This window comes from Phyllostomus hastatus, unplaced genomic scaffold (assembly GCF_019186645.2).
Source record: "Phyllostomus hastatus isolate PE091 unplaced genomic scaffold, TTU_PhHast_1.1 phas_scaffold_28, whole genome shotgun sequence".
Taxonomy (NCBI): Eukaryota; Metazoa; Chordata; class Mammalia; order Chiroptera; family Phyllostomidae; genus Phyllostomus; species Phyllostomus hastatus.
This window is the reverse complement of record NW_025334022.1, coordinates 22809931-22830073: the sequence shown is the minus strand read 5'-3', so window position 1 is coordinate 22830073 and position 20143 is coordinate 22809931. Positions and strand designations below refer to the sequence as shown.

Below are 20143 nucleotides of genomic sequence, written 5' to 3'. Positions count from 1 at the left end.
CTCAGGTTATTTCACTTATTTGTTTGTTTTTGTGGAACAAGTTGCATTCTACACTTTATAAGGCAAGTCACAGAACCAAGAAGAGCCAAGACACTTCTGAAGAGCAATAATGTGGGAGGACTTGGTCTACCAGACGTCAGAATTTATAAAGCTCTAGTGATTAAAACAGTTTAGGACTAGCACAAGGACACATAAATCTGTGGAATAGAATAGAAAGCCCAGAAATAGATCCAGACACAGATTTCTGATTTATGACAAATGTGACATTTCAAAACAGAAGGGAGATTTTCAGTACATAAATAGCATTCTCAATAAATGCTAGTTGGTATATATGTTGCCGAAGCAAGCACAATAAGCACTATTTGGGAATAGTTGGTTATCCACAGAGGGAAATGGAGTTAAACCATTTCTAACACTATACACAAAAATCAGTTCCATGTGGGCTGTAAAAATAAGTGTGAAAGACAAACAGTAAAGCTTTTAGAAGATAAATAGAATATCTTTATGACCTCAAGGTTTAAAAAAAAGATTTCTTAAACAAGACACATACAAAAAACACTAACTATAACTGAAGAGATTGGTAATTTTTACTTCATTAAAATTAAGAACTTGCAAGTTCATGAAAAGATGCCATTAAGAAAGCAAATAGGCAAGCCACAGAATGAGAGAGGGTGCTTGCAGCACCACTGACTAACAAAAGACTTGTATCTAGAACACCCATAGAGTTCCTGCTAGTCATTAAGAAAATAAGAGAGAACCTAATCGAAAATGGGTGAAGACTTATATGCACCAGCATACATAAAAACTGTTCATAGCAATGTTCTTCATAACAGCCCCAAACTGGAAAATGCCCAAATATCCATCTATAATAGAACTAATAATTGTGGTAGATTCATACAATGGGACAATATATGTACACTTATGAAAATGAACAAACTTCACCTACCTATAATAACATTGGTAAATCTTAATACTGAGGGAAAGAAGGCAGAACAAAAGAATATATTCAGGATAATTCTATTTACATAATGGATTTTTAAAAAAAAATAGGCAAAACTAAATTACACTGTTTAGAGATGCATACATGGGTGGTAAAACTATCTTTTTAAAGAAAAGATAAAAGTGAAGATAGTGGTTTCAGGAGGAGGGTGAGGGAGTTGTGATTTGAAAGTGGTGTCTGGGCAGCTTCTTGGGTGTTGACACTTTCATTTCTTGAACCGAGATGGGTTGTATGAGTGTCCTCTTTACAATATTTTGGTAAGAGCATACACTTATATTTTATGTACTTTCCCACCATGTATATTTCACAATTAAAATGTTGTTCAAAAGTGTGATTTACAGGCTGATTGGGGACTCACACTGTGATCTAAGTACTAACACAGCCAAACCAGAGTATCTCACTTCCTCAGTAATGTCAGTCTCATGAATTTGAATGCTTTACATTATTCAGTGAGGCTAATGATGAAGATGATTGGTGAATCTGTATCTGCAAAACTATTTTGCCTGAGAATTTCAGTATTGGATCTTTAGTTCATTTAACAATGTAATTCACATAAAATGACAATGATATAGCTCGTTAATTAATTGCAATAACTGCTGACATTTTATGAGCAGATGAGTGAAATACATACAAAAGGATACAGCAGCTCTTTGTAAGAGCTATGATTAAATGGCCCTGATCTGCATGGTCACAAACAAAAGTGCTGCCACAGATGGCACATAATTATTGCTTTGAAATAACTCAAGGTTCAAATGCTTAGAATATATCACCTTTCAACACTGAATTCTCTTCTATATTCAGAGTGACTGTACTACAAAGGCTGACTGAGTAAAGTGATTAGAAACAGATGGAATGTTGTTCCTATTGTCCTACTGCTATTCTGGGTGTGTACAATACTATGGGTGTGTTCACATAAGTTTATATATTAATAGGCAATAATTATTATTAGCTCCATTTTATGACTGAGGAAATTAAGGTCCAGACAAGTTAAATAACTTGCCCAAGGTCACATGGTTAATGAGGGCTTGGCTATGATGTCACATCTGATTCCCAGCCACATCTTCTTTCTCCACCATATGACATGGCCATGACTGTGTATACCTCTATCTCTAGAACAGACATCATCCCTGTACATGTAGAAGCACATACTCACACACACTTTTCTCCCTCTGTTTCTGTTTCCTTCCCTCCCTTCTCCTCTCCCTTGAGAGACAACTCTGTAGAGATAGATGGATGGATGCATAGATAGATAGATAGATAGATAGATAGGGAGCTAGATAACAGATATACTCTCAAATTCTTCTATTTTTTCTTTACCACTTTTGACAATGATTTCAGCAAACACTTCATGGATACATTTACAAATCAGAATAGAGCCAGAGTTTTCCACAGGAAAACATTTTACCTTGTTACATGAGGGATTAAACAATAGTAATAATAAATGTTTTCAGTTAGATCTCAGCCTGGATAAAATGTTTAGGTTATCTGAAAATAGCTATCTTTTCCTACCAGTTACATCCTTGTATTGTGTTCCTCTGCTGCTATCAAATGACAGCAAAGAGGGACAGAGAAGGAGGGGGAGATAGACAGAGGGATAGAGAATAGAATAGAACAGAAAGAACTGACTCCTTAACACCCAGGTGGTTGAATAGCTAAACTTAGGTTAAATATAAAGTTTTTTTTGTTTTAATTGACAAAGAGGTCACTGGGTCATTAGGTAACTGGTTCAGATATCAAACATTCTTGCTCCATATCTCAGAATATTCTTGTCACCCAAAGGTGCTTCTCCACAGGAGCCCCAGAGGTGACACCCCATGACTAGGGTATCCATATCAGGTAAATCTCAAGGGAGGATTTTCTGTCACCAAAGACTGAGGGGCAGAATTCTGAGGTGTTGGAATTAGGAAGAAACCTGCCCAGCAAAGGGAGAGTTGGAGACTGAAAACTTCCTCATGAATGCAGCCGCCAGTTATTGCTCCATTCACTCTTTTCACCCTTTCCTGCGGAATTTATAAGCTGTTCCTTATTTTCTCCCTAGACTCACAATAGATAAATTCGCACTCTAACTCATCTTCTACCAATGCAGCACCACAGGACTGCAGTTAATTCTAGAAACTTGCATAGAAGATACAAATGTCTAGTTTACGACCCAGCAGATTGTTTTAAAATATCTGTCCCCTTAGACCTTCTCCCCCAAAGACACATGAGGGTCATAACAGAACCTAGTAATAATCCTAACCACAATGATAAGAAGAAAAACACTAAAGAGAAGTGAAACAGGAGCTTTTTTGAGACTACAATAATTCAAGCTAAAGCATGTATATGAAATAGCCCCTATCAACATCTGAATTGTGACTTAGAGACGAACCTAGTTGAAAAGGGAACTACATGCTTCTAACAAAGGGTTACAGTTTTAAGAGCCTTGAGATCAGAAGTGTTCTCTGAATTTGGAAGGTTTCTTTTTGCCATAAAGCAGCTAGGGTCCCCCTATAACTCCCTGACCTATAAAAGAGCCACTCCAGACAAACATGGCTTTTTGTTTTGAATTCTCACTTGGAACAGAGGGGGCAGGATAAGGGAATAATAGCTTTTAAAGTCAGAGCAAGAAAACTAAAAGGGGTCTTATCTTGGTGTTTACTTCTTGGACCAGATTTCTAACCCTTCTCTGAAGCCCCCTGTTGAGACCAGGGACAAACAAGATGAAAGGGAGAAAACAGAGGAAAGGGAACAAAAGAACTTCAACCTCAGGATTCTTAGTCCTCAGGGAAAACACAAACAGTATGAGTCTGTGTTTTTGATTCTGTGTCCCCTGGATGTCAGGAAAAGGGGTAAGTACACCAAAGAGTTGGGCTTTCTGAGCAAGCTGAATCAAGTCTCTCAAAGTTTGACATATGAAAGTCCACAGCTCACATCACAGGCTTAGAGCCACCATAGCATTTCCTGTGGAAGCCCATTGCTCTGCTGGGAAGCAGTTTCTCTACCCCATACTTTGGTTCTGGCATGACCCACCTGCCACTTTGTGGAGGAGAGGGAGGTGGTAAAAGGAAACAAACTCCCAACAGCATATGGAAGGCTTTCCTTGAGTGCTTCTATATTCCATCTGTTGAACTGTTCATTATCACATCTGTCTGAGCTCATGAGCAAATCTGCCAACTCTAATTCTTTTAAGAGAAACAAAAGGTAGATGTTCAGGTAATGGCTGCCTTACTCATTTTTATTCAGGATGGCAAGAAAAGTCATTCTGAGTACAAATGGATGTGATTGATATGGAAGGCTTGTAAAGGACAAGAAAATATCTGAGGATCCTCTGCTGGCTGGATCCTACTGTGTGATGGACCAAAAGCTTTTTTTTCTTGACATATCTTCTCTTGCCTCAACCATCTGAACAACTTTTGTGCAAGTATCTCAATCTCCTTTTGCATTCTTTTAGAAAAAAAAAGACAGATTTGGGACTTTACTGAAAACTGTGGACCTTGTACACTTTTACATACAACACCAGGGAATCTGTAGATCTGTTAGAATGTATACATGGAACCTCCTCATGGACCTAAAGTAAGGAACCTATGGTCTAAGACAAAAAAGTAATTAACATTTATTGAGTACTTACTCCATGTCAGGCACTATGCTAATTGTTTTAAGTAAATTTTCTCAATTAATCATAACCACCCCATAGGATAGGGACCACTGTTATCTATTTTACTAATGAGAAACCAGTGGCACAGAGTCATGTGCTGCAGGTCCAACAGCTAGTAAGTGGCAGAGCCATGGCTCAAGCCCAGGCTCTCTAGCTTTGGAGCTCCTCTTCTTAGCCACAAAGTCACAGCTTTGAAATAAAACAAATGAAAGTATTTTGTTTTTCCACATAGACCATGATTATAGCAGCTTCCTTTGGTTGGGTAGGGAGGCATTTGGATAATTTGCCTCTCAAGATATCTGAAAAAGTTCAGATGATAATACACTGGGAGAAGGAAAGATGCTTGGCCAAGCAGTACAGGCTTACTACTAATCCTCTTCATGGAACAAAACAAACACTAGGCAGGCCTTCTACTTTGTTTCCAAAGAATAGACCTGTGGCACTGACATTAGGCCTTGAGCTTTGAGGTCTTGATCCAGTAGTTAACATTAGTTTCAGAGTCATAATCTAGATACCTATAAAGGCCAGGAAAGTGATGCAAATGTGAGATGCAGGCTAATGTAAGGAAGTGAGTGGGGGAGGGACCATTACCAACTGGAGAGTGTGTGTCCTGTCTCAAGATACTTGCATTTCACAACAAAAAAAATCCTGTGAAGACCAAACACAAGACATTCAGCCTGGGGGCTGCCAGGTTGTGACCTCTGAGTAGAACATTTCTTTCCACTCTCTCAGTATTTCCAAGTATAGGGAATGCAATCAGTAAACAGAGGACACAAGCTAGTGTATGTCACAATTGATGTAATCTCCTTTTCATTGGAACCATGTTTTTATGTGCTAACCGATGGAGCAGTGCATCGCTAGCAGAAAGATCTACACGCCAGAGAGGAATACTGCTCAGGCAGTAAGTGATACCACACATCACATACCTCATACATAGGGAGCATTCAAGGTCAGATGCGTCAAAAGATACCAGGGGAACACTAAGAGCAGGTTTGGCCTCCATATTGATGGGAGGATCTGTGATTTAGAAAGCAATAAGTCAGAGCTGGACCTACCTTGGCTTCACAGTCTGTACTTCTGAGGCTAAAGAACCCAATTACTTTTTTTGGTTTCCACACTCACCCCCTTCTAGAAAGTTGATTTAGTGGCCACCTGACCCAGTGAGAATGGGACACCCTGAATTAGACTCTCAAGGTGTCCAACAGCCCTACTAAAAGAGAAGTGCAAGTTAGGGGATCTCCAGGAGCCCTGGGGACTTCATTCTAGCATAACAGGCATCTCATACAGCAGGAGCAGCAGCAGCAACTCCATGGAATGCGCTGGGCCTTCAAAGCTGATACTGAATCTTGGCACTACCCACCTCTCTTAGAAAGCTATTGAGCTGCAGCTGCTGCTTCTCAGATGCCTACCTACAGAAACACAACTGGGAATGAGCCTGATCACACGGCTGGTCCTTCATTCCTGGAACAGGGATCGGGGTAGGGAGAGTTTGGCCTCGCAAGAAGTGACACCATCAAGGGCATTGGGTATCATTGCTTGAGACTGTGCTTGACCTTATGCCTTGGCTTTCCATTATAATTATTCTTGAGCACTGGCAGTACGCTGGGAACTGTGCATGTTCTCATAGAAACTTCCCAGCAACTCCTGAGGTGTCACAGCTAAGTGCCAGAGCAGGGCCACACACCCAGAGCTTCAGGAGCCCTTATATGGAGAGCAAAAAAAACTTGTATATACTGGGGAACCCAGGCATCTCCTCCAAGCCCCTTTCACCCTGGGTAGAGTCTGTACCTGGCTTAGAGGCTTTATTAGGCACCCCTGTGTCTTGGGGTTCAATCTGACAATGTTTCCTTTTCTTTTCCTGGCATTTGCCAGTCTTGATGCAGGCAGCTTCTAGAGAGGCAGAGTCCCCCTTCTCCTCCTCTTCTCCTTCCTGGTGTTTCATGTCACCTCGCTGCCCATCCTCCTTTACTTTCACTGGGTTCATCAGGCTTTTATGGTCCCCACTGGCTGCTGCATCCTCCTTACTGGAACAATGTGGGAGCTCCATATTTTCCTAGAGGAAGAAAGAGCCAAAGATCAGAATCTACTAAGGACCAATACCGTGCTCTGATATTCATCCACAAGAGACAGAGAGAGAACTACGCAGCTCTGATCATTTAGTGGACACGTAGCTTAACTGGGGAGAGTAGTCATAAGGCATACTTCCTACTTCTGCCTACATATCATCAATGACAAAGGCATGCCCAGCTTGGGCAGAGTGGAGGGACTTCCCTAGACAAGGACAGAAAGGCATGTAGAGGAGAGATTCCTTGGGCAGTGGTGAAGGGGAGAAATGTAAGATGTAGCACCAGTCCCCTCTCCTATCCAGATCATTCCCCAGTTACCAACATTAAGGAAAGCAAGGCATGCAGTGAGGGTACCCTGTCACTCAGTGCTTCCTCTCACCTTACCACCATTCTAGGCTAGCTGCAAGCCCCACAGCCCAGCTCCAAAAGGACTTTAAGTAAGGCTTTGGCACAGGTATGTCCATAGGCCTGCAGAGTTACCTCATGCTCCAGAGGTATATCTTATACTGTTCAAATGAACTAGGTCCAAACTATTCCCTTTACTAGATTTTAAGGAAGAAATCTGAAAAAGAGAAAAAATCATTGGGTAAAACAATCAATAATGTCTCTAGCCTTTTAAAGAATGTTTGTCCAGGAGAGGGATATTTGAAAATGGATCTAGAAATAAATCCAATGACAAAGTGTTTATGCGGATTTACCTGGAGAATCCCTCTCTATTCTAAATCCATAGTCTACAGGTCCAAATGCCCATGTTCCTGTTTCCCTTCCAACCCCAGCCAAAAAAATTGGTAGACAGATGAAAAATGAGAGCCATAAGGTTGGAAGAAAACAATGCAGTGAGGAGAAAAAGGCTGTGGGTTTTCTCAGTCTCTAACCTGGGGAGTTCAGGGATTTTTTTCCCAGCACCATAACAATGCTGTGTCCTCTACTCTCATGAGCCCTAGGCATTGTCTAAACAGGAGGACCCTGCTTTGCAAAGCACAGTTGAGATGGAAACCCTGTCCCTGTTCCCCAGCTGGCTCTCACTGGAAAGCCAGGGGTGCCCTTTTTCTTCATTTTGGATTGAATTACAATTAGAAGTCACTCCAGGCACTTTGCTTCAGTGTTAGTGTTCTTACTCATGTAATCATGATCTCATACAATTATTGAAATGTACTAAGGCTTCTCTGACTTTAGAAGATACTCTGAGTTCTGCCTTCCCCCTTTTTGAGTTGGAAACACCTGCATTTCATTCCTCCTCCTGAGCAGGGAGAGAAACTGGGACAATGTAAGGTTTCTACTTGCCAGAGAATCCAAGAAGCCACAGAGATCCCAGGGCTTCCACACAGGGGAAGAACACAGGGCCCAAGTGGAGCAGGGACTGCAGTCCCAAGGAGTTGAAGTAGTCAGTACTAAACCCTGCCTTCAAGTCTGCACCCCAGCGGCTTCCCACTTGTGGTCTGCTGAGAAAGCCAGGGCCTGGAACCCATCTCTCCGTGATTCTGTTCCTTTGTTTTCAAAGAAAAGCACAAATACCTGTCTTCCTCCCAGGAACTTAACCCTTCCCTAATTGCTTTCCTTTTCTCATCCTCAAATAGGTACTGGAAGTCTACTTACGTGTATGAGGCATGTTGCAGGAATAGGTAATTACTTCCACTTGGGAATCAAATGGACTTGTCTTTACACAAGGAAATCAGCTGGTGCTCAAAGACCAGCAAGTTGAACAAACAAAAAGCAGGAAAGGAGGAGCTGTCAGGCCCTTTTCCCAGGCTCCACCCCTAGGCTGATAAAGCCACCTCATTGAATGGCTCCAACAGAAGAGGACCAATTCCTTCCCAGTTCTGTCAAATCTCTCTCAGCTGGGTCTAAACCAAGAACTGAAAAATAAATGTAACAAATCATAAACCCTGGGACCATGCCTGAAATCCAGTCTTATCTTTAAGAAGTAACCTTCTAACAAAGAACATAACCACTAGCCATTCCATTTCTTCTTTCTCAGGAACTGAAGTAGGAGAGGTAGGGCTCACTCCCCAGGCTTGCCCACAAAACAGCCAAACGAAGCGTCACAAACAAGCTGGGTGAGTTGAGTTTTACCTGTGACAACTTTGGTAGATTATGGCTGGTGCCTTCAGTAGCCATTGACTCTACGTGTTCCTTTAATCTAGGGTGAGGTGCCAACAGCTTCAGGATATCGGGAGAATGTTCCTGAGAATCCCCCGGGACTGATGGTGAAAAGAAACTAAGGAGAAGCTGTGACATAAAACAGAAGACTTCACTACTTAAATTTCCACAGGGACTAAGGTGAAGGGGGAGGGGTAGGAAGGGGCAGGGGGCAAACCTTGCAGGGCAAAACTCCAGGGGGGAAGCCTTGGACCAGATAGACCAGGGCAGACCAGGGCAGACCAGGGCAGACCACTGCTGGAGTCCTCACTTCAACATGCATCAGAATCTCTTGGGAGCTTACTAAAAGTCCAGCTTCTGAGTTCCCATGCCTGGCTCCCCAGGTCTGAAGTGTGGCCCAAGAATCTGCATTTTTAAAAGGCATCACAGATGCCTCTGTCACCCTAGTCAAACTTAAGAACTATCACCCCAGTGCTACCACTACATAGAAATATCTGCATAGGGTTTAAAAACCTATTTAGGAGAAAAGGGACAAAGAAGTGAAGGCAGGAGACAAACATCACCTGGGGGACCTGGAAGCATGTTTGTAATACCTCAGTGGGTAAAAGTCTACCATTGTCTTCTAGGTTCCGATATTTCTTCCCTTTGCCTGTCCATTTTACTTCCTCTTTTCTTAACCATCATCCCTGGATCTTTAATCCCTTTCGCACTGAAGTGTTAGAAAAAGCAGAAGCTGACCTTCCTCCCTGTTCCCAGCCTCTTGTCCTCTATTCTGACCTTCACTTTTCAAAGAAAGTCAAGTAACTTCAAACACTAGTACTGGGGCAGACAAGTTCCAGTGTATAGCTGGTTCCATTGTGATTGGATAAGCCTGTTGGGTGAGAAGATCCAGAAGGGACTGGGAGTCAATGACAGGTGTTCTAGTATAGGCTGCATCATTGGCTGCCTATATTCTTGCCTCAATTTGCCCCTGTGCCAACAGGGACTGTGAATACATGTGTATATATTGTATGTAACATGTAACACGGAACAGGTCACTTGGCTTCTAAAACATTCAAGTGTTCACCACTGAGAGGCCCCTGCAGTGTTTGGAGACCCACTAAAGGATGCTTCACCCCCTTGTTCAGGGTACATAGTCAGGATATTAACTGATCAAGGGAACCTGACAGAAACTCTGACCAAACTCTCTCCAGTTTGACTTGTCCCTTTGCTGGCCCCCACAGTTCCTTCATGATGTTCCTTCAGATGCCAGCACTTACCACGTAACCAAACCCTGCTCAGCCTTCAAGGCTCAGTTCCAGTGCTACCTACCCCTACTACTCCAGCCTCCCTGATGTCACCTGTCCTTTCGTGTTCTCCATTAAACTATAATATAGCACCTTACACTGCATAGTCTCGTGTCAGCCTCAAATTTTATCACAGATATAAGTCTTTCTCTCTCACCAGATGGGCAGCTTCTAGAGGTCACATATAGATGTCCAACATATACTCATCACACTGGATGGAATTGAATTAAGACACTTATCCATCCCAGGACCCAGGAAGAGCCCTTGGGTTTGGCCCAAAGTCCTCAGACAGATCTGTATCTTTCCATTTCTGGAAACCCACTTCCTAGGTCTAAGTTGGTAAAGGAGTGAGGTGAGGAGGCACTTACAGTACCCAGGGGCATAAATGCCAGCTTTCAGGGCCTCTCCTGCACAGAAGCCAAAGTTGGCTCTCAGAAGCCGTCCTGAATGGCCCAACAGGATCAACTCATTTCTAAAGCAATCTCTCACATTCTTCCCAAAACAGTGTGATTCTCTTCAGTAGCAGCCACACACCATCTTAAGGTATGAAGATAAAAAGGGCAGAGCTGGTGAGAGGGAGCTGAGGTAGAAGGGAGAGATCAAGGGAAACAAGGCAGAAACAATAGCAGCACTTTGTTTCTTCCTTTTACTACCTGAGATTTTATTCTCAGCCTTCCCAGTGGCTTTGGAAAACAAAAGTTGGGGTCAACTATCAGTGAGAATAATCATTCCACATACGTGAAAGTCAGACCTACTTCAGTATCAGCCCAAAAAAGGCCCAAATGGGTCAAGAAGGGGAAAAAAAGAATCTGAGGTCTGTGTCTAAGGTAACTAATTAATGCCAAGTGAACCTGGACCATCTCTATCAAATCTGAAAGTGGGAAAATACAGTAAATAAACACTGCTGAGGGCCCTCAGTGTTCTTAAATGGCTATCATGCTCTTGTCACACTTAGGGGATATTTGCCTCTAAATTCTTGCCCCAGCTTCAGCCTCAACACATTGAGGACTAACACTGTGGCTTATGCCTCTCATCCTTGAACCTGACATCTGCCTCTGTTGGCCTTTGCATACTCTGTCCCCAAAGTCAAGGTTTTTCTAACTGCCTCTGTCCAGCCAGTCCAGATCTTGATGGTCCCATTGCTACTCTTCGCCCAGCTCCAGCAATGAATGCTGAAAGTCCTGGAGTGTCATCCCAGAACAGCGGGATGGTGAGGCAGCTAGAAGGCAGACTCTGGAAGCAGGCAGAGTTGGGTTTGAATGCTCTTCCACCAATCACTAGCTGTGTGACCTTGGGAAAGTCACCAAGCCTCAGAATCCTCATCCATCTTATTTGTAACATAGGGACAAATAATAGTACCTATTCCCATAGACATGTTGTGGGGATTAAATTATATCTTCCACAGAGAGCCCTAGCACACTGCCTGGTGCATAGGAAACACTCAATAAGTGTCGGCTATTATTATGATTATGATTATGATTATGATTATCCACACCATGGACTACACTTAAGATTTGGGGAAGGGTCCACAGCTTGGAGGATCCACCTGTGCTTTTCTCAAGAACTACCTTGTCCATATTCCCAAATCAGGTCAAAACAACTCCCCAGAAATGTGTCAGAGGCAGAACCTCCAGGGCTCCTCTTTCCTTCATACATCGATTTTGCTGAAGATTCATTTCTGGAGCCTTCAGGAGACCAGTCCTGTCTCTTGCTGCCTTTTTCATCTAATGCTCTGCCAAACCACACTAGAACAGAAGCACTTGGGGTGTAGTGGTAAATTGGAGGTGGGGCATAGGGAGAGCAGAGGCCACCACTGACTGTCAACATCCAACTTCAGGCCAATTAGCCAGGCACACTGAGAGCACACTGCACAAGGCTAAGTAACAAAGTCTGCAAAGTGAGGATGCTTGAGCCTTCACTAATACTCTCAGTACTTCATGCAGCTTTTTCAAATAACCACATTCTCCTGGGACTCAAGAGGTGGAACAACTGTTTGGATTACAGTCATACCTTGGTACTCGTTGGCTTCAGAACTTGTCAAACCCCTTACTTGTCACATTTTGACAAGAAAAAAATGTTTCAACACTCAGTGCTTGCTCGGGACTCATCGCACTTGTATGAGTCACGACGCCACCCCGCAAGGGAAAATGCTTTATCGTATGGTACTCATTGGTTTTGGCACTTGTCACAAGTTCTGGAATGAATTAACGACAAGTACTGAGGTACTACTGTATATTGTAATGGCCCCTGAATTACATTTGTGAGATAGGGTATGTGTTTTATTTCTAGCAATGGACTTGAAGGTTGAGGTTGTGCATATGGCAAGGGAGATGGGAACCAGCATCCTTTCTGAGGAGCTGGCTTTCCAGTGTGGCTGGTAAAGCTGTGACTCAGTCAAAGTAATGTTCTATACAGCTGCAGACAGCCCCACACCTGTGCCCTCCTGTCAATAGCCAGAATCTCCTCAGTGAGCCTCCATCCCCATGTTAACTAGTTTGGATTTATTTTGTCTTGTTTTTTGTCCCACTGAAAACCCAAATCCTGAGTCAAAGAAGCAAGAACATTTCTCACAGGTTCCTACAGAAATGCAACAACAGGTCTATCTAATTGTACACACCAAGAGGAGGGTGATTTGGGAGCAATCAATTGGCACTTGTGTCTCCATTCTGTCTCCATAACCCAGGGATCCCCCCAACTCAAGACCCCAAATGCCATGGAAGGCAGATCCCTCATTCCCCTTCCTGGAGAAGACAGTGAAATGGGAGCCCACTGGGCAGCTGGACCTGATGTCATCTCAACTCACCCTTTGGGCTTCAGATCTTGCTCTTTTGTTCTTTCCATCCAGGGACACACAGTATAGAAATTCTCTTAGTGCTTCCTCCACCTTGCCTAGGGTGGCTAAGGCTTGCGCTTTCCTGAAGTGTGCCTAAAAGAAAATGTTAGCATTCAATCCCCCTCTTATTCACTTTCTTGACACTGCTCTTCTTAACACTAGCTAAAGACTTCATAGATATTCACTATTGCCTGAAGCATTTCAAAGGATTATCTTTTATACAGCCCTACAATGTAGGCAACTGTTCTGAAGCCCATTTTAAAGAAAACAAAACTAAAACCCAGATAAGTGACTTGCCCAAAGTAACAGAGCTGATAAATTCTGGAATCAGGGTTTGAGCCTGGGAATGACTGACACTGAAGTCCAAATTTTTAACCACTGGGCAGTACTACCTCCCACCCCCCAACCACGTGGCCCCACCATTGTACTGAAGGGATCAACAACTGGAGGGACTAACAGTCATTTCAACACAAACTAACCAGCTTTCAGGACCTGCCCAAATATGTCTTTGTACCAACTAGTTTGTCAAGCAGAGGCCTTGTCCACATTACTGGCTTGAATGACCACCTACACTTACTGATCATGTTTTAGAAGATGCCCAAGGGAAGGGATATCACCTATCTGAGACCTCAACAACAAAGCTGGAACTAAAACTGTGGTCTAGGACCCTCAGACAGTTCTACCCAACAGTGCAGACTGCCCTTCAAAGGGCTAACCAGGGGCAGAGAAGTAAGCCTCTCCACTTACCTGTGGGAAACTGAAACTCCTGTTTAATACTTCCATCAACTCTTCCTCCACTGGGGAAGTTACTTTTCCCACTTCATCCCAAAGGGTCCATTACTTACTCAGCCCTGTTTCCCACTGCACTATCAAGACCTCCACTCTTAGGCCCTAGGTCAAGGGTAAGAGTAAAAAAAATTGCAAGAGAAATCCTCTTACCCCTGGACAGCTCCCTGACCTGTGCTGCTGCAAGGTCTGAAATGCTCTCACTGAAGCTCCTTTGGGTTAAGACATTGATGACTTTTAGCAACCTGTAAATGCATTCCTTGGCAAAGAGAACATACTACTAATCCATTACCCATGAAAATCTTCTCATGGAAGACATATAAGATTCACTTAGACATTAATGGCATTGTATGTTTTACCTGAAGTTCCCAGAACCCCCCAAATGTTTGATAATCTGTTATTTTTGTAAGTTTGACATCAAAAGTCATGAGGTAGCAAAGCCTGACCTAAAATGACATGAAGTGCATTATATTCTTTATCTCACTTAGTGTGAATTGTCATGTAATACACTGCAGGAACATTAGTGTGTTTGATTATGAGACACTGTCTAAAAGTCTCTGAGGGTGTTAATTCATTTAAAGTCTTTCTGGAATTGGAAGCATTCCTGAGTCTGAGCACATCTGGCCCCATGAAATTCATAAAGGAATCATGGACCTGGACTTGCATAAGTTGAGTGTCCAAAGAAGGCATCCTAGGATTGCACAGAGCGAGCACTACACCAAGACTCAGCAAGTGTTATAGCTGACAGAATGGACCTTTGGCCATGCTCACCTGTGACCTTCACTGCATCCCTGTGAGAGGTGATCAGGAAAGATAGCAATAGCTTCATTTTCCAAACAAGGACACTTGGAGTCCAGAGAGTAAAGTGACTTCCCCATGGTCACTTAGCCAGGAAAAAGTAGAGTCCAGGTTCAAATCTTATCTTCTAAACCAAATTTTGACATGTGGCTGAAGGCCAGTTGCTAAGGCCACACACAGATGCAAAAAGTGACACTTTGCATCCTGGTATCCTGAGAGATGCTTAGCATGTCTTTTTCCCCACCCTTCTATGTGACCTAGATGTTTGTGGATACTGGCAGGTTGACTGACTATATTAAGAACTCTAAATGGCACAACCAGCCAGCAATACTTCTCCTACCCTCTTCTTTCTACTATCCCTGGAAAATAATGGTGGTGATGATGACAGCAAACATTTATACAATGCTTTGTGCCAGGCATTGTTCTAAGCACTTTACATGTTTTAGCTCATGTAATCCCCACAACAAATGCTCTTAAGTAAGCACTTTGAATATCCTTATTTTATAGATGATAAGATGAGGCACAGAGAGGTTAAGTAATTTGCCCAAGGTCACACAGCTAATAAAAGTAGCAGAGTTGGGACATAAACTCAGATAATCGGGCTCCCAAGTCCATGCTGCTGTGCAGGTCATCAATTGAAGATCAAATTGGAGAAAAATCCAGTTGCCTTGAAGACCCCTAAGACACCCTTTGTCAAGGGACCCTCAGCTCCTTTGAAAAGCTGTCTCCCAGCTCTGCTTGATCTCTGATGCCTCCACCCCACCCTGAGCAGCAGCCCTTCTTGCCAATTCCTGTCTACAATATAGCCCCTTCCCATCCCTCCCATTCCACACTCACCTTAAAACCCATTGGGCGGAGCTTACATGCTATTTCTGCATCATGCAGTGCGTCCTCATGAGACTCCAAGGTGAAATAAATTTGAGACCGGTTGCTATAAAGCAAGTGGTCATTCGGAGCTGCCAAATGAGGGAGAAAAAGCCCTCATTAATGGCCCCCAGCAGAAATACATTATAAGTCCTGTATGAGGATACATCTTAAGCAAATGGCAAGTTTTCTGGGACTTTTCTCTTGGAGATCCAAAAGGTTAGACTTAATTTCTACTTCTAATATTGCCCCTGCTGACCACACATCCCCAGCCACTCTGGCTTTGAGATGTCCCTGCTGTAAAGAAATAATTTTTGCCCCTCTCTCAAGCAGTTCCTTAGAGGGACTGTGGTGTCAGTGATGCATCAACAACTTTGACATAGAGCAAATCCTGGCACCCTGCTTTGTAGTCATATGGGACTAGCAACTGGCAGCCTGGCTTCTGAGTGAAGTATTACCCATAAGGAAACAGGCCAAGGAGTGGAAAGAGGGAGGTGGCCAGATGTGACCTGCATCCTGGCCACCAGGAAGACCAGTTCAAGTTAGTCCTCTGGTGGTAACAGCAACCTCTCTGTGTAGAAACTGTGAACATAGGAAGTTTCTCTAAGAAAATGGAAATGTATTTGCAAGGCTCTATCCTTTCATTACCAAGGTCAAATGTGAATGAACCTGAGCAAGGTTCCTGAACATAAAGTGAGGTTGGCTGTCCCAACACTCTGAATCACTAGATGCCAGGGCTGGACAGGCCTTCAGAAACCATCTGGCTCAACCAACCCATTCTTCAGATGAAAAAAATCAAGCACAGAGAAGGGAAGGCATCTGCTGAAAGTCACACAGCTAGTTGGTCAGATTCATTGTTAACTGGCCAGACTTAGAATCTGAGGTGGGGGACAGTTTTGTTTTTTTCTGAAGGGGGGATACATTGTTTAGAATAATGAGGAGAGCCTGGCCGTCCTCCAGCAGAAAGATACTCCTTGCTGGGAAGGCCCCTTTCCTCCTAGAAGGGTGAAGTAGTCTTGACATTTTCACCCTGATTGCTCTGACCATGCAAGGAAAAACCCCAGGGAAAATGAGCCCTGCAGAGGTGGCTGAAAAGAATGGAACCTCTCTTGGAGATCTGGACTTAAGTGGCCTCCACCTGTCTTCCTCACATTGCTGTACTCTTCCAGAGGGACCTGCCTCCAGCTTATATTGAGGGAACAGGCTCCCCCTCGCCAAGGTGTGTGCTGAGGGTTTGCTTGGGTGCGTATTCCTTACTGTAAATATATTAGCAAAAAGTTTGCAGTCCTCTCTGTTCCTTCGTTTCTGCAGCACATGCCAGCCCAGTGGCAGTTCAGTGTGTGTGTGTGCATAGGGTGTGTGTGTGTGTGTGTGTGTGTGTAGGAAATCCCCATCTCCTTCAGGTGCTAGTCTTGACCAGTCAGCCTTAATTCCTCCCCTTCCCTCCAATACCTGTTGCCAGTTCTGGGGGAGGATCAACAGGTGGAGGCTCCAGCCCACCCCCTCCTCCACCCATCAGAGTCAAGCTCAGGGCACTCTCAATCCCAGAGCCCTGTCTGACCAGCCCTGCTGCCTCCTTCCTCCCCAGCACGCTTCGTCAGACACCGCGCCCCGCTGGCTGAGTTTCTGGCAGCCTGCCTGAACTGGGAAACACAGGCAAGAGGCTCAGTGGCTACTCCCTGGGTCCAGATGTGGCAAGGGGATGTAGAGGGAGCTTCTCGATGCAGAAACGCCGGCGCCCTAATTCGGCCGCAGGCATGGAGTTACCCACGTTGTCCTTGAATCCACAAAGCCCACCCATCTGTCTCCGGGCAGCACAGGAAAGCGGGACAGAGGCCTGTCCCAGTCGCAGCTTGCCCACAGCCTCCCGGGATTCCTGAGCAGTCGCCAGGCCAGTCTCTTACCGGGCTGGCAAGGTAAGGGTTCCAGGCGAGGGCGCAGGCAGCGGGCTGGAGCAGGAAGGGGGTGGGGGAGCGTCTATTTCAGCTGAGGATCGTGTGATAGGAAGCGGTGACAATGAGTCACAGGGCAGCGGGGCGCGAGCGCTCCTCCCCTCCATGCTCGCGGGATGGTTTCCGAGGCGAGCGTGGCCCACTTCGGTTACCTCAGCCGTTACACAATCCCGCCCGCCTGCCTGCCCGCCCGCGCGAAGGAGGGGCTGCCCAGCCCGGCTGCTCGCGGCCCTTATGCAACCAGTGCTCTCCTGACCTAATTCCACGCCGGACCCACCCCACCCTGAGCCGCAGCCCCAGAAGGGACACCTCCGGGCCAAAACGGCGGCGCGGGCAGTGCGGGACAGCAGACGAAGGCGCTTAGTGAACACTTCGGGCTGGCAGGAATCCAGCAGAGTCAGCGCGAGGGTGGAAAAGGTGCGAAGTTTCCCTCTCAGCAGGGAAGGTGCATGCAGGTGTAAGAGGGGACCCAGGCGTGCAAAGGCAGAGGGAGGGGAAAACAACGGGAAACAGAGTCGGTGACACCCATCAACAAACGGAGTGACAGCGCTGGGAAAGACAGAGGAAAGGAGGAACGAAACAGTGCCATGAACACAAACAGAGATGCAGAAACACAGAGGCTAACAGGAGATACAGAAAAAAGCAAAGAGCAACAGGAACAGAGTCAGAGACACAGAAAAAGAAAGAAAAATTGGTAGGAATAGAAGAAAAAGTAAAAAACTGAACTCCGTAAACCCCTCCCCCACTCCGGTGCTGGTCCGTCTCACGATCCCCCGAGCCCTCCTCCGCCAGGTCCATCCCTCATCTCCCTGCGGGTTCATTGCCGGGAGGCGCGGTAGGCTTACCTAGTCTGACTGCCTCGTTGTACTTGAGCAGTGCCGCTTCAACCTGGCGCTCGCGGTACAGTCGGTTGCCCTCGTGCCGGAGTTGCGACGCCCGTGCCGGACCAGGGAACAACTTGCCGAGGAGACCGCTGAGCACCACGTTGACCCGCAGCGGCGGCGGTGCCTGCTGACCAGCCCGCCGGGCTCCGCGAGCCCGCCCGGTGGCCACCATCAACGCCGACAGCTTGACGCCGCACAACGCACAGCGCCGGTCGGCTGCCCGCCCGCGTTCCAGGCACAGTTTACAAAAGGTGTGGCCGCACGACAAGGACACGGGGTCTGATAGAAATCCATGGCACTTCCGGCACTTGAAGCCGTCCCACACCTCGGTGGCTTCAGCAGCCGTTGCCACCCCTTCCTCGTCCGACACCACCACGCAGCTTGCCGCGCTGCTCCGGTCCTCGGGCACCGGAGCCAGCGCTTCTCCTTGCGGGATGTTCTCCGCCAAGCAGCGCACCAGCTGCTCCAGTTGTTGGGCCACCAGCTGCTGACGTTCCGACAGCTGTCTGTACACCTCGAGAGCTTCCCGGAGGCGCCCCCCAGACGCCAGGGCATCGGCCTGTGAGAGCAGGACTTTGCACTCCGGCGTCGAGGCGGTAGGAGGCTGCTCTCGCCCCGGCTCCTGAGTCGGTAGAGGTTCGGAGCCTTTCGCCTCCGGATGGGAGCCCGTATCTACACGGGTCACTGGTGCCGACGGCTGCGCCAGCTCTAAGTTGTTACTGCCGAGCTCGGAGGGCAAGCTCAGCATCTGTCCAGTCTGCAGTGAATCCATACAGGGAGTGAAACGCGCGGGGCGAGGCGTCTAGGAGCCGGGGACCCGGAACTCAGAGCCGCAGCTGGAGGGAATTAGGGCTGCCACCGCGGCCGTGCGACCGCACACCGGTCCCTGCCGCGCCTCCGCGAGCTCCATGCCCGCCGCCGCGCGCAGGCTAATAACTGTCTTGTCTCAGCAAAGTGTTATATAAAACAGTACCACGTGACTCGCCGCCAAGCTGCTCATTGGCCAGCCACAGGAAAATTGTTACAAAACCAGACAGTTTTGTAACAGTGGTGCGCTTGCTTCTTTTGGCTTCACTTTTCTTGGCTTCTTTTTGAGGTTGTTTGTGTTTACACTTCGCCTTACTTCCCCTGCCAATGTGGTTCCTTTTCGGACGACGGAGAGAGAAACAAAACTCAGTGTGTTCTCTTGGGCTCTTCCGTCTCCAAACTACCCCAGTCCCATCTCCAGACCAGCCAGCAAACAAGTCCCTTCTTCCAGCCATTTGGTAGCGGCTCTTCTCCACCCTGCCCCACTCGGAGAGGCTGGTACCTCGAGAACAGTATGCCAGGTCTTTTGTGATGCCCCAGTCTCGTCCTTCTAGGGACGACCACTAGTGTCTGCGAACGGAAGGAGGTTGGGAGAGTCCCCTGGAAGCCCCCATTCCACCACGGCCCCTGCCCGCAAGCTCTGGAAGCTCCGTCCCAGCTCCTCATACCCAGAGCCCCTTACCACCCTCCCCCGGAGTCCTCCAAAAGTAGTCAATGCAATTATCCGAGGGCGCTGGGTTTCCCGTTCTGGGAGCCACACGGAGCAGTAGCCCAGCGGATGTAGAAGTTGGGCAGCGCGGGCTAAGAGGTGAGGTAAGCGCCTACAATATTTGCTCGTTACTTCGGGTCCGGGGGTGGCACCACGCGTGTCCAGTTCTTCACCTCACAGGTCCCCAACCCCGGAACCTGCGCTGGTGCGGGCGCGGAACAGAACTTGCACCGGGCCCTTGGGGTGAGTGGGGCTGCGACAACTTGGCCTGTGGAAGTTAGAGGGTACTCTGGGGGCGCCGGGGCAGGGCAGGCGGAGAAGAACCTGAGAGTGCTACTCCAGAGAAAGTCGGCGAATCCTGGTGCACTGCAGCGGTGGGCCAAGCTGTCTCCAGGTTAGCTGCTCCACAGCCCTGCGTTCACAC

The 20143-nt window shown here is 46.4% G+C and overlaps 1 protein-coding gene across 1 annotated transcript in view; it reads right to left on the bottom strand.

The window, feature by feature from the left end:
* The window catches only part of LONRF3 (LON peptidase N-terminal domain and ring finger 3), a 37397-nt gene extending 18286 nt beyond the window's left edge, over nucleotides 1-19111 (bottom strand). The window contains exons 1-5 of the mRNA XM_045817694.1: nucleotides 18165-19111; nucleotides 15341-15459; nucleotides 12890-13012; nucleotides 6423-6687; nucleotides 5561-5651 (exon numbers count right to left, since the gene is read on the bottom strand). Coding sequence (XP_045673650.1) covers nucleotides 5561-5651; nucleotides 6423-6687; nucleotides 12890-13012; nucleotides 15341-15459; nucleotides 18165-18975 — 1409 coding nt within the window. The 5' untranslated portion in view covers nucleotides 18976-19111. The remainder of the gene's footprint in view (nucleotides 1-5560; nucleotides 5652-6422; nucleotides 6688-12889; nucleotides 13013-15340; nucleotides 15460-18164) is intronic.
* Nucleotides 19112-20143: the final 1032 nt, after the last annotated feature.